Consider the following 13,324-nt stretch of genomic DNA (forward strand, 5'->3'; position numbering starts at 1 on the left):
ACACAGGCCCTGCTTCCTGAGGGCCAGACTTGGAGCAGAGTTGACCCTGGAGCGCCAGACCTTAGGGGTTGTGGGATGAGCATCCTAGGGGGCTGCCTGCAGGTACTGGTTCTAAGGCGCAGCACACAGGGGTACAGAGCCTGGGCTCTGCCCCTTATGAGATGTGAGACTTAAGTTGCTTAATGTTTCTAAGCCTCAGTTTCCTCATCTGTCAAGTGGGGTGAGAACATCAGCCCCTTCCTCACAGGCTGTAGAGAGGTCTCACAGTTACAACATGTAAGTGCCTGGCACATAGTAACTGTTCAGTGAATACCAGTCGTTTATTAGTCATATTTGTCGTGTTTCCCAAAGACCTCAGTTTGGAAGCCGGGGCCTGAGATGCTCAGCCTAAGACTTCAGGGATGGCTGCGTGGAGCAACTGGAGGAGACACAGCCATGGGGAAGCTGAGGAAAAGAGGAGGCCGTCCCCACTTGCTCAGCAGGGGGCCTGAGGGCCCTGGGGATTCCTTGTCATGTGTCTGTCCCTCAGTCTCACCAACTGCCGCTTGGCTAGAGCTCTCCAAGGAGACAGTTCCACAAGACAGGAACATCACCAGCCTCTGTGACAACTGGATGGGGTCGGAGATGCACCCCTCCAGGGCCCCTGAACCGCCTCCTGACACCACAGGGAAGATACAAGCTCAGCCCTGCCAGCAGGGTGTGTGGGCAGCCACACATCCTGGACTCAAGAACTTCCCCTGAGCCAAGCACGCCAAGGTCCCCCATGTTGAGACAGTTTATATGACTGCACTTTTGCCTCAGTTTCCCCACCCTAACTCCCAGCACCAGCGCCCTCTCTTCATCTTCAGGCTGTTTGAAGACACCTGTAGGCTTGTTCTCGCCTGGCAGCGTTCTCCTCGGTGGCAGAGGGGAGGTAGCCACACCCTGTGGTCCTGGACCATCCAGAATCCTTACCCCCTTTCTTCCATAATGATAAACCCCCGGACTTAGCTGAGTACAGAGTCACCCAAGATAAAGACTCACTTCCCAGCCTCCCTTGCAGCTAAGTGTGGTCACATCATCAAGTTCGGGCCCAAGAGACATGAGCAGAGTGGACATGCAGGCTTTCCCTTCCTCCTTGGCCCTTCAGCCATCCCGCTGCCTAGAACACAGATGTGACAGCTGATGTTCTCTCCACATCTTAGGTCATGAAGACAAAGGCCACAGGCATGACAGAGAGGGCACAGGGCCTGCATCCTGACTCCATGGAGCAGGACCTGCCTGCATTGCCAACTGTCAAGCTTTTGTAAGAGAGGGAACTACCTTTCTCCACTGAAGCCAGCTGTCTGGGATCGCTATTACTTGCAGCTACACCTGACCCCACCCGCTGCGCCCCCTCCACACTCAGGCTGCTTTAGCCATCCTCTGAGCATCCTGCAGGCTCAGGAGCCCTGCTGTTGGGCCCCGCGCTCCAGCGAGACCTCTCTGCACAGCAGTGTCCAGCCCAGCTGGCCCTCCCGCACCCGTAAGATGACTAGGGGGGACCTGGGGCCTCCCTGCCCCCGAGGTCTTGCCTGAGCCCGGCTCCCTCTCACATCCTCCCTCTCCCACTTCAGCGACTGCTGGAGAAGCTCGGAGCCCTGCAATGGCCCGGCTCCCGGGCGCCGGGGGCAGGGTTGCTGGGGGGGGGCCCTCGCAGGGCTCGGGCAGCCACCCAGGCAGGGAAGCGTCTGGAGGGGAGGGGAGGCCACTTGAGCAGGGCCACACTTACCTTTCTCCGATGCTGGGGCCAGGTCGATGAAGCTGCGGCATTTTTCACCTTTGAAAAGAAAAGAAGGGTTTTCAGAACATGAGAGGAAATGAGCACCGTGGGCTCTCGCCTCTCCCCTCCCACGAGCCCTGTGGCCGAGGAGGCCTGAGCGTCCCTAAGCCGGGTGGCATCTTTCTCTTACCCTTTTTCCCAGAAAGACAATGTCCCTGCGAATGTGATGCCACTTCCCCTCTCCCCTCCCAACCAGTCCAGTCCTGTCACTCGCATCCCCTCAAAGCCCTTGTCCCTTTCCACGGCCTCCACGCCGTCCAGGCCCAGCAGGGGGAGGGCCACCGCCCCTCACTGGGCTCCCCTGGCCTCTGTCCAACCCATTCTCCACACTGAAGCCGGAGGAATGTTTTCAAAACACACAGCTCTGGTCACATCAAGCACACACGCACGCACACAGACACACACGGTATGCACACTCTTCAAAACCTCCGCTCCTTTCCCAAAGGATACAGCCCAAGTAGCTCACGTGGCCCCAGGACGGGCCTCCAGTGGCCTCTCCACCCACACCCCCTCCACCCACACCCCCTCCCTCCCTCCTCTCAGCTCCTGTGTCCTTGAGTTCCCTCCCACCCCGAGGGCCTCACACACTCTTCCCGCTGCCAGAACACGCTTCCCCGGCTGTAAGCTCTCACGGCACCCCGCCCTTCTCCCACAGGCACCCAGTCACCTTCTAACTCTTCCTGTGCGTGTGATTCTGGGCGGCTGGCCCCATGCTGTAAGCTCCGGGGACAGTTGCCACGTGCCCGGTGCATCCCCAGCTCAGTAAATGGCAACTCCACCTCTCGGGTGCTCAGGCCAAAGCCTCCATCTCTCTCACGCCTCCGCACCTGATCTCTGGCTCCCGCTCCCAGTACATCTAGAGTCCAACCACTCTCACCTCCTCCGCTCTAGCCACCGTCGTCTCCCACCTGGATTGTGCAGTAGCCCCTGCACGGTCTCCCTGTTTCTGCCTTATCTGCACAGTGGCCAGAGGGTCCTGTTATAGCCTATTGTTTCTCTGTTCAGAACCCTCCTAGACTCCCAGTTCGCTCAGAGTCAGAACCCACCTCCTCACTGTGGCCTACCTGCCACGGCGCTCTGACCCCCATGGCCTTCCTGACCTCATCTCCTCATATCTTCCCCTGGCTCTCCCTACTCCAGCCACATCGGTCCCCTTGCTAATCCTGAAGTGTGCCAGGCACATCCCTGCCTCAGGACCTTTGCACGTGCTGCTACTTCTGCCTAGAGCGTTCTTTCCCGACTAACTGAATCATTTACCCTTCCTGTCCTTTATCACTTTCCTCAAATGCTACCTTCTCAGGAGGCCTTTCCTAACTAACCCACTTACTACCCAGCGCCCTACCCTGACACTCCCCACCCTCTTCCCGCCGGGCCCCTCACCTAGAGCAGTGCCTGCTAAGCAGTGAGTGCTCAATAAGTATTTGTTCAAGGAGCATATGAGTTAATTAAACAAATAGGAAATGAGTGAATGAATGCCTTCTACCCAAACATTGTGCCTATAAGAAAGCCTTTCCTCTAAGGCAGGGTGGGGAACGTACGGCCCGTGGGCTGTGTGCGGCTTGTGAAATTATTTGGTCTGGCCCTGCCAAGGCAACCATGGGACACACTTGAAATTCAATAAATCTAGGAGCTTTTTTCATAGTTAATTTTTAAATTAATAATTTTGTATGGCCCTCAAGTGATGTTATAAATATCAGAATGGCCCTTGAAAGAAAAAAGATTCCCCACCCTTGCTCTAAGGCCTCCTTGGTGCTGAGCACTGTGTTGGCCACCGGGGACACAGTGATTAGTTAGACATGGTCCAGGCTCCAGGCCCTTTCTTGTGAAGGGAGCACACACTGGATGCCCCCTCCTCCAACAAACACAGTTTGTTTGACCCACACAGAAGCCTAAAAATAAGAAAACTATTGCCTACAAATCCAGACTTCTGCTCTTCTGAACCAGAAGAGCAGGCCATGCTGGGCCCACAACCCCCCACAGCAACAGTCAGAAGGGGAGGGGCAGGTGCTGCTACTTCAGCTGGGACACCTCTCTCTAGTTTGCCACAGTCCCCACCACTCCCTGCTGCTCTCCCCCTCGCTTCCCTAAACCACCCAGCTGGCCTCTGAGACCTAGACTGGATGACCTGTAGAGTGAGCTTGCAATCCCTGGTTTAAAGATTTTACCGCTGATCCCAGCAAGGAGATAGATTCTGGGTCAAAATGGAACCAATGTTAGTTGGGGGATGAAAAAGGTCTGGAAACTTCCAGCATTGTCAACTCTTGTGTCTGCTAGAGCTTCCTAAATTGTTCTCTAAGAAGGTTCCTTGAAGCCCCTTCAGGCTCCTGAACGTCCAGCCCCATAGACATGCAAAGGCAGATGCTGGGGAGTAGTGGGAGATGCTGAGAAGGAAGGCGAGGCCAGATCACAAAGGGTCTTGAGTGCTAAGCCAAGGAGTAGCCTCCTCTCTTATATGATCCCTTCCAGAGTCATGGGCCCCAGGTGGATGGATGCCGCTCCTGTGGGTCCATCCTGCTTGCTTCCTCTCTGGGCTCTACACCGAGGTGCAGGGCAGATGAAAAAGGTAAGGCTCGGGCCGTGAGTGGCCGGCCTGAGCCACGCAGCAAGTCCTTGGAACCCAGGTCATTACCTGCTGAAAGAGATGTTTGCTGACAGCTGAGAACTAGGAGGGAAGATTTAAAAATGAAAATAGATGGTGAGCTAAAATGCATGGGTTTTGTTCTTCTTTTGCCTAATCGTTCTGGCTAAAACCTGCAGTAAAATGTTGAATAGAAATGTCAAGAGCAGACGCCCTTGTCCTGTTCCCGATCTTGGGAAAGCATTCGTTCTTGAACCATTAAATATGCTGTTAACCTTAGGCTTTTCATAGATGCTCGTCATCAGGTTGGGGACGTTCCTTTCTTCCTAGTTTATTGAGTGGTTTTATTGTAAAAGTGTGTTTGCCCTCTCTCCAACCCCATACCGGCAATGTAGCTCTGAGAACCCCCATTGTAGAGACAAGCAAACTGAGGCTCTGAGTTTCAGTGATTTGCCCAAGACCACACAGCTAGTAAGTGATGACGCAGAACTCAACTCAGGTCCATAGACTCCAAACTCCAGGCCCTAAGGTTTTTCCAGCCAGCTGTTTCCATTTGCTGTGACAGAATTTCCAGCTGCAGCTAGCCATTCCCACGATGCAGAGCTGCCGGGTCCTGACAGGAGTCCCCTAAGAATACACCTCCCTGCAGACAGGGAAAATCCACCAGCATCGACTTAAACGGCTCTCATACTTCTATTCCTGCTACACAGACAAGGCTCTGAACCGAAGATGCTTGAGCAGAGATGGTCGAGCTTGGCCTACACTGCCCTGCAGGGCAATGCTGAGGTTTAAGGAAAAATCATAGTGATGGCGTAAGGAAGACCAGGTATTTCAATGGTCAACAAGTCTAATAACTGAAATCCAAAACACAGAAGGGATTTTTGTCCTCAGACCCTCACTGTCCATGATAAAGGTTAGCTACCCATTTGTGGAAAAGATCAAACTATACCATATCGGCTTATTGCTTTCAGAAGCAGCCCTTAACACATTACCATCTTTGTCAGTTATTATTCAATGTGTATGTTTAACTAGGGGGTTTTGTTTGGATATAAAGCTGAAGACAAGTGTAGTTATCTCTTCAGAGTGAGGCTCGTCAGTCAGATCGTGGAGCCAAGCACATTTCCTTCCCTGAACCATGGAGCCTGAAGGCTGGGAAGAAGCCTAAAGATCGTCCAAGTTAAGTGGTTCTCAGCCTTGGGAAGCCTCGGCCCCACCCACGCAGGCCCCGATTTAATTGGTGACTGTCAGGCCAAACATCAGCGGGGTTTTAAAAGCTCCCCAGGTGACTCCAGCATGCAGCTAAGGTGAGAGCCACACTCCAATCTGACTTGTAAAAATATCTGTTTTCAACGTTAGAAAACCAATAAGAAGTCCAAGCACCAGCGTGGCCTGTGGGGCAGGACAGCAGAGTGACCAAGGGCCCGGGCTCTGGAATCCATCAGGTTCAAATCTTGACCCTGTCACTTCCTGCCACAAGTCCCCAGTCTCCTGGGCCTTGATTTCTTTAACTGTAACGTGGGCACAGCACCTGTAGGAATGTTGTAAAGACTCAACATGGGCAAAGAGCTTGGGTGCTCAGGAGATGGTGGCCCTCATCGTCATCATCTCCACACATGGGTCAGAGGGGACACAGGACACGGTCCCCTGCAGGCTGATGGAGGAGAGACGAGACTGGTGCTTAGGCCACTATCACGGGGTCGGTGCGTCGTGAGGGGTTCAGAGCTGGGGCCTGAAGCAGACCTGTATGGGTTCAGCTGTCTACATCACTTCTTAGCTGTGTGACATCGACATTAACTTTTTGGTGCCTCAGTTTCCCTGCCTATAAGAAGTGAAAATCACCAATGCTGGTGTTTCTATAGGGTGATCAGTAGCAGCTGGTGTCAGCCACCAGGTGGTGCAGCTAGGACAGCTCAGCAGATGGGGGTCTAGACCTCCAAGTGGCAACTCCAGGGATGTATGGGCTTCCCTGTGGGCCTGTGCCTGGGGGTGACCCTGGACCTTCCATCGTCTGCTCCAAACCCATGGACATCTGATGCCCTTTGACTCAGGGTGAGCTACTAAGACCAAAAAGGTAGCTGAGAGTCAGCATCTGCTCCCAGGAAGGAGGGTTCCCTAAGGCCCACTGTGTCCCCAGAGGCCCATGGGAAGGGGATGCTGCCCCACTACAAGGAGGGGACAGAGGAAGAAATGTACACGGAGGGACAGGGGGGAGAGCTAGCAGAGCCCAGTCATAGGCTCTGCAAAAATCCTGCACCCAAATGAGAGTCCCACAGCCCCCATGGGACTAGGAAACCATCAGCAGTGGGGAGAAGAGGGACAGGAGAAGACCAAGGGCTGTCCCAAAGTTCTGAAAACACCACATGACCCAGGGGCTGGGAGGGAACCTCAGCCGAGAGGTGAATTCTCACCGCCCTGGACAGTGGAAGCTCAGTCCCATTAGACCAGAGAAATAAGGCAACAGGACAGTCCGTGCCTGTAAAATGAAAGGGCACATTTAGACCCACCACAGCCTTGAAGGGAAGTGTCTGTCCGGGGTCCTCCCTTGCACCTTGCCCTGAGGCTGGTGGCCAGCAGATGAGACTTGGAACCCAGCCCAGCGCAAGGGTGAGCTACTCAAGAGCTCTCAATGGCCGGCGAAGACTGAGTCAAGCCTCTGGGACTGGGCGGCCTGGAGAGGGTGAGCCCCGTCTGAAGGAAGAGGGGTTGACATCCAGCCATCTGCACAGTCGGGGTCCCGGCAGGAAATAGATGGCACCTGGAAGGGGCTCCCTGAAGGCTGCTGAGTGAAGGGACTATTCACAGACCTGTGGACAGGAGGAGCCAGCACCTCCCCCATCCGGAAGGGACAAGGGAGGGAAGGGACAAGGGAGGGAAAGGCGCCCTGGGAGGTGGGACCATGAAGGAGGAGCTTTGCCCCACTGAAGCAGCACCAGAACCAGCACTTCTGGGATGGGGCCCAAGAATCTGCATTTCTAACAGGTTCCCGGGGCCTGCTTATGACACTGACCACACTTTAGAGAGATGCAGTTCATCAGTAGGGAGAGAACAAGGCAGGGGAGGGGAGAAACACCCCAACCTTTCTCTCATTCCACCCTCTGGTTTCTTGCTGGTGCGTTCCACCAGCCAGACCAAGGAGAAAGCGGGGGCGCAGGAGTCCCGGCCATTCACCTGCGCAGGGCAGTGTCCACGGCACAGAGGGGCAGAGGTGAATGGAGACAAGCAGCCCCCGCCCCACCCAGCGTGACCCTCACCCCTCCTCACCCACCTCTCTCATCCCCCCACCCCGCTTTCTTGTCTCTTTCATAGAGTTTTGGTACTAATGCAATCGCACTGAACCAGTGTTTATGGAGCACCTACTGTATGCCAGGCTCCCTCTAGGTCCTGGGTACAGCAGTGAACCAGGCAAGTCCCCGCCCTGTGGAGCTTCCGTCCTAATACTCAAGCGTATGTATCAGCGGCCCAGAACCCTAGCCGCAAAGAAGGGTGTTCCCTGGCTCTTCTAAATGGCACCCAGACAGCGTCCCCGCAGCTGGAAGGCCATGTATTTGCTCCAGCAAACAGAAGCTCTGTGACCGGCTGCCTCATTCCCTGCTGTGTCCTCAAAGCCAGGGACAGTAGCAGGTGCCCTGGACACGACTACGGAGTGAAAAAACATGAACAGTGCCTTCATTAAGAATTACTCCAAAGGGGGGACTCGCAGATTCCTAAAGGCATGGCCCCCGCACCTGTAGGCAAAGGTGAGAGTGGAAGGTAGCACTGGGGTGGCTCAGGGCCCAGCTAAGGGAAGAGGCAAGCGAAGTGGGTGTCTTCAGTGCCCAGGGTGAGGAGGTGGCCCCAAGGCAGCTGCTGGGCAGCCACCCCCAGCCTCACACCTGCCACGAGGCACAGCCCTCGGAGACCTGGCGATTGCACTGACATGACACCTGAATACCATCCTTCACCCCCCGCCCTCCTTTTCTGTGGCTTCATGCGGGCTAGTTCAGATGGACATCCCTGGCTTTTCCCACCTCTCAATCTCAACATCTCTCCTTTCATCTCTGTCTGAACCATCCCCAGCCTTCAAGACTCAGCTCAAATGCCCATCCCACTCCCCACCATGAAGCCTGCTCTGCTCACCAACCACCTGCCCTATGCCAGAGAAATGTCCCCTTGCTCTGAATTTCCAGTGGTTTTTTGTGGGGTTTGGGGGTTTTTTTTGTCAATATATCTCCTTATATTGTCACATCTACCTTGGGCACAGCTTGGCCCCTCTGGCTCAGCCTCCTCGGGGCTATACATGACAGACCTCTCCACCAGCAAGGGGAAGCTAGAGCTTGTCACATTGCCTAGGGCCCAGGATCCTGTGACCCAGAGAGAGTCCAGGGCGAGCGCCACGCTGAGGACTTGGCCCACAGCACACTGTACTCATCCCCATTGTCCAGACGAAAATGAGACTCGAACACGCAAAGCAGCACACTCAAGGTTCCACGGCCCAGAAGTGGCAGGATCAGGACTGGACCCAGGCTGTGTTTCTCCAAAGCTCTTTCCATCTTTCAGGGCCTGCCCTGCCTGTAGTGGGGCAGAGACCTGGGACATTCTGTGGCCGGACCAGCTTGTTTGGACTTGGGCAAGTACAGTGTCTCTGAAAAAATCTTTTTAACACCTTTTATTATGAAAATTTTCCATTTTTTGAAAAAGCAGAGAGACTAGTGTGACGAGCCCCGTGTCCCCACTCAGCCTCAATAACTGTCACCCCACAGCCAGCCTTGTCTCTTCTACACTTCCTCCCCCACTATTATGGGGGTTTTTGGAAACAAATCCCAGAAGTCGTATCTAAATGTGTTTCTGAAGGCTTTGCTCCCTGCACAGAAGAGACAAATGCAAGGTCTATTCCTAGGCCCCGTGGCATCGCCTCTGGGGCCGCTGCTGGCTTTTTGCACAGCCCAAGAGGCCCCGGCCCGCCCTTGCTGCAGACCCCTCTGCCCACTCACTGCCCGTGGGGCCGGCCAAGCCAAGGTGGGGTGGGGGTGGCTCTGAAATTGCTCTGGTGGCGGCAGCCCGAGCCAAGCACCCTCCCCCAGGTCCGGCGGCTTGAGAAAGAAGCGGGTCGTGGAGGCGGCGAGGGCAGCGGGCAGCGGGCACCGGGCGGCGGGGGCCACGCAGGGTGGGCTCCCCGGGGAAGGCCGCGCCCCTGCATCGCTGGCCGTGGGCTGTGTGTAAACAACCGTCTGTGTTTGGCCGGGGTTCTTGCCAGAAAAAGATGCTCACTCCAGCCTCGTGGGGCTGCTTGAGAGCTAAACGAGGTGATGGGTATGAAGCAAGATGTCTTCAGTCAGGATTTAAATCAGGCGACATCTGTGCGGGATCAGCCTGATGTGCCGCCACCCACATGCCACGTCACTCATCACAGCTCTCAGTCGCCCTCCTTGACAGGTGCTCTTACGGGCCTCTCTGGGCTCCAAAGCCATGAGACCTGAGTTCAAATCCCTCCTCCGCCTCCTGCTAGCCCCTCAGAGAGTGGTGTCACCTCCCTGGGCCCCTTCCCCACTTGCCAAACGGAAGGCATTGGGTAGCTGGCCTTCCAGGCTTGCAAAAAGAACGAGACGGGAGAAAGCGCGTGAGAAGGCCTGCCTGTGCTTGGCTCCAGAAAGAAGAGCTGTTTTTGACCCTCGCCTGGATCCTGGGTTAGAGACACACTGCACTCCTCCCAGGGAAAGCCTGCCGTCTCCCCAGGCCAGAAGCAGGTGGAGGGAACCTGGCAGGACCACAGGCAGGATCAGGGAGGTGGGCCGAGGAGATGCCCAAGGCTGGCAGAAGGGGTGTGGAGCGCTGAGGGTAGGCCAAGTTGCCCTTGGCATAAACACGCAGGATCCCAGGCCTGGAGACAGGAAGACGGGCAGCAAGAAGGAGGAGCCTGGGGAGCCCAGCATCCTTGGCTGGGTCCCCAGATCCTGGGACTGAGGATAGTGACTTAGTTCCACACCGCACCAGATGGTGTTGTTGAGGTTTCTGTGGAGGGAGTTTGGGGTGAGGAGAGGGGGTCAGGAGACCCAGAGTGAGGGACTGGGGAACAGAGGGACCACAAAGAGAGGCAATAGCACTGGTCTCACAGAGCCGGCCAGTGAGTAATGTCTGCTAACATGCTATGTCCACACGTACCCGTGCCAGGCCCAAAGTGCTTTACAAACTACCATTCCCATTTTACAGATAAAGAAACTGAGGCATGGGAAACTGAGTAACTTGTCTAAGGTCACACAGCCAGTGGTAGAGACAGGATTCAAACCAAGACAGCCCAACACAGAGCCTTTGCATTTGGCTACTGCTCTGTCCCGCCTCTAAGCAGAGTAAGCAGGTTCTAGAAAAACCCATGCTTACTAAAGCAAGTCTCAGGGGCCCTCCAAAGAGGACTCCACCTGTCGCAAGAGAAATCGGCCATGAGAAAGTGGCTGCATTTCCAAGAGAAAGTGGCTGCATTTCCACAAGAAAGTGGCTGCATTTCCATGAGAAAGTGGCTGCATTTCCACAAGAAAGTGGCTGCATTTCCATCAGAAAGTAAGTGCATTTCCATCAGAAAGCGGCTGCATTTCCACGAGAAAGTGGCTGCATTTCCATCAGAAAGTGGCTGCATTTCCATCAGAAAGTGGCTGCATTTCCAGACGCCCAGCCAGCAGGACCCACATGGCTGGTTCTGAGTTTGACCCCTGTTCTGAGACTCAGATTCCACAGCATCCAGCCTCTTGGCGGGCACGTGGCTGGTTTTCTCTGTAGTCGATGTTTTCAACTTACTGGGAGGAGAGCGGAGAACTGGTCCTGACCCCGAACAAATGCGGCCGGCGAGGAACTGTTTTAACTGCGTGGCAAGGGCAAAAGTTCACCCACCTTTGCTGTCTGGATTCAAGGAATTCAGCCCAGGAGCGGGGAGCCAAGAAAAATGCCAGCAGACCCTGCGTGAAGCCTCTCCTGTCGCTGTTGAGGCTGGTGGCAGAGCCTGGGCAAGTGCTGCCGAGGAACCCTCCGGAGGCCCCTGCCAGTTCAACTGACAGGGCAGCAGATGGCACACACTTATCTGCTGATGATATTTTGATTTATTTGTCTCTTACAGATGGTCCCATGCCTTGGTTTCTGGCAGCAGTCCAGGATGTGGGTTGACTTTCTGGGGATAATCGTTTGTCCAAGTGGATGAAATAGCGAAGACTAAGGTCCCGCCTGGCATGGTGACGGTGGCCGGGGCCCCCGGGCGTACCTTGCGTGAGCATTTGGGGCACTGTGGGTAAACCGAAGGGAAGAACTTGTCCAGCAGAATTTTACGGCTGGGAGGATCTAAATGCCTATTTAAAATAAACACTGTAGTGGTTAAATGTAAGAGCTTTGAACTCATAAAGTCTTGCGTTCACGTCCTAGCTTTGCCCCTTACAGGTTCTCTGACCCCTCACAGACCAGACTCTCTAGGCCTTAGTTTCCTCATCTGTAAAGTGGGTATAACTGTCATCTCCACCACATAAGATGTGACAGAAACAGCTAGCTCTCCACCAAAAAAATGTGCTACTCATGTGCTTCTTGGAAGTAGCTGCCCAGCAAGGCACAGTATTTCCCAGCATCTTCTGCATCCCGGCGGGGTCATGCGACTGGCTCCTGCCTCTGAAATGTGAGCGTGGGAGACGCGTGCCACTTCCTGGGAAGGGCTTTTACGCAGCAACTGCGCCACCCAGATGCAGGGGACTCCATGGGGCGCTAGGAAACGGTGGAGGCACAGTATGGAAGTTGCCTGGTCCCCGAGTCACTGCGCAGAGGAGAGCTGTCACCCCCAGGGTCACCTGAGCTCACATTACATGAGCAAGAAATAAATGGCTACGGGGTCGATCCACTGATATCTCAGGGTTCATTTGTTACGGCAGCTGGTGTTACCTTATACACAGTGGGGGGGTCAGATGAAATCATGCATGTGAGACAGCTGGTGCGTGACAAGGTCTCAGTAAGTGTTCGCAATTATTATCATCATCAACTTTCAAGGGAGCTTGATAAATAAAGGACACAGTGAAGGTTTTAATGCCGTCCCATCTGTTGGGTTGTTAAAGCAAGGCAAACCTGGTTTTCCCAATACCTCGGCCTCGCTCCTGCCCTTTTCGGATATTGTCACGCATCCTTCATGCGTTGTCCTTGCTCACTCCCTAAAAGTATCTTTTGAAGGAGAAACCAAGGGGAGTGGGAGCTACGGGTGGTTTTTCTATGACACACTGTGGCTGCCGTGGGGAGACCTGTGTCCTGGTTTCTTTCTCTTCCCCTTCAGCACAGAATGATCGACCAGAGATGGGAGGAGGGACTTAGGGACCACAGAGCTCACCATCCTCAGTTTCCAGACATGAAACCAAGACCTGGGGGGCGGTGCTCATGAGTTGCTTAAGGTCTCGTCACAAGTCAGATATTGAGCTGCAGCTGGAACCCAAGTCCTCTGCCTTCTAATCCAGAAGAAGATTGGGAGGACAAGGGCCCCACAGTCCCTGGCTACAGAAAGTAACAACAGCTGAGCACCTACTATGTGCCAGGCACTGTTATAAATCTCCACGTGCACTAACTTAATTCTCATAACAACCATATGAAAGAGGCACTCTTTCAGTCCCACTTATCAGATGAATAAACTGAGGCCCAGTTAAGTGAAGTACCTTACCCAACAGCACAGAGGTAGTAAGTGGTGGAACAGGATTCTACCCAGGGCGCTCTAACTCCAGAGCCCCGACTTTTAGTCATGTTTGGAGGAATAGGACTTACAGGAAGGGTCTGATTCATTCTGCTTGACTGCAAGGCACAGAAGTGAACCCGGTGGGCCCCAGGAGCAGGACTCTGCTACAACCAAAGGAGAGTCCAGCCACAGAAAGGCCCCTCCAAGGTGGCAATAAACTTCCCAGCGGTGACAGAGTGTAAGAAAGGCTTGCCTAGCACATGGAAGTGTTTCCAAGAGATTCCAGCAG

The 13,324-nt window shown here is 54.5% G+C and overlaps 1 protein-coding gene across 1 annotated transcript in view; it reads right to left on the reverse strand.

The window, feature by feature from the left end:
* Positions 1-13,324, reverse strand: part of GSG1L (GSG1 like) — a 185,089-nt gene that overhangs the window by 118,418 nt on the left and 53,347 nt on the right. The window contains exon 2 of the mRNA XM_087815146.1: positions 1,751-1,798. Coding sequence (XP_087671272.1) covers positions 1,751-1,798 — 48 coding nt within the window. The remainder of the gene's footprint in view (positions 1-1,750; positions 1,799-13,324) is intronic.

Source organism: Miniopterus natalensis, chromosome 3, assembly GCF_054644295.1.
Source record: "Miniopterus natalensis isolate mMinNat1 chromosome 3, mMinNat1.hap1, whole genome shotgun sequence".
Classification (NCBI taxonomy): Eukaryota; Metazoa; Chordata; class Mammalia; order Chiroptera; family Miniopteridae; genus Miniopterus; species Miniopterus natalensis.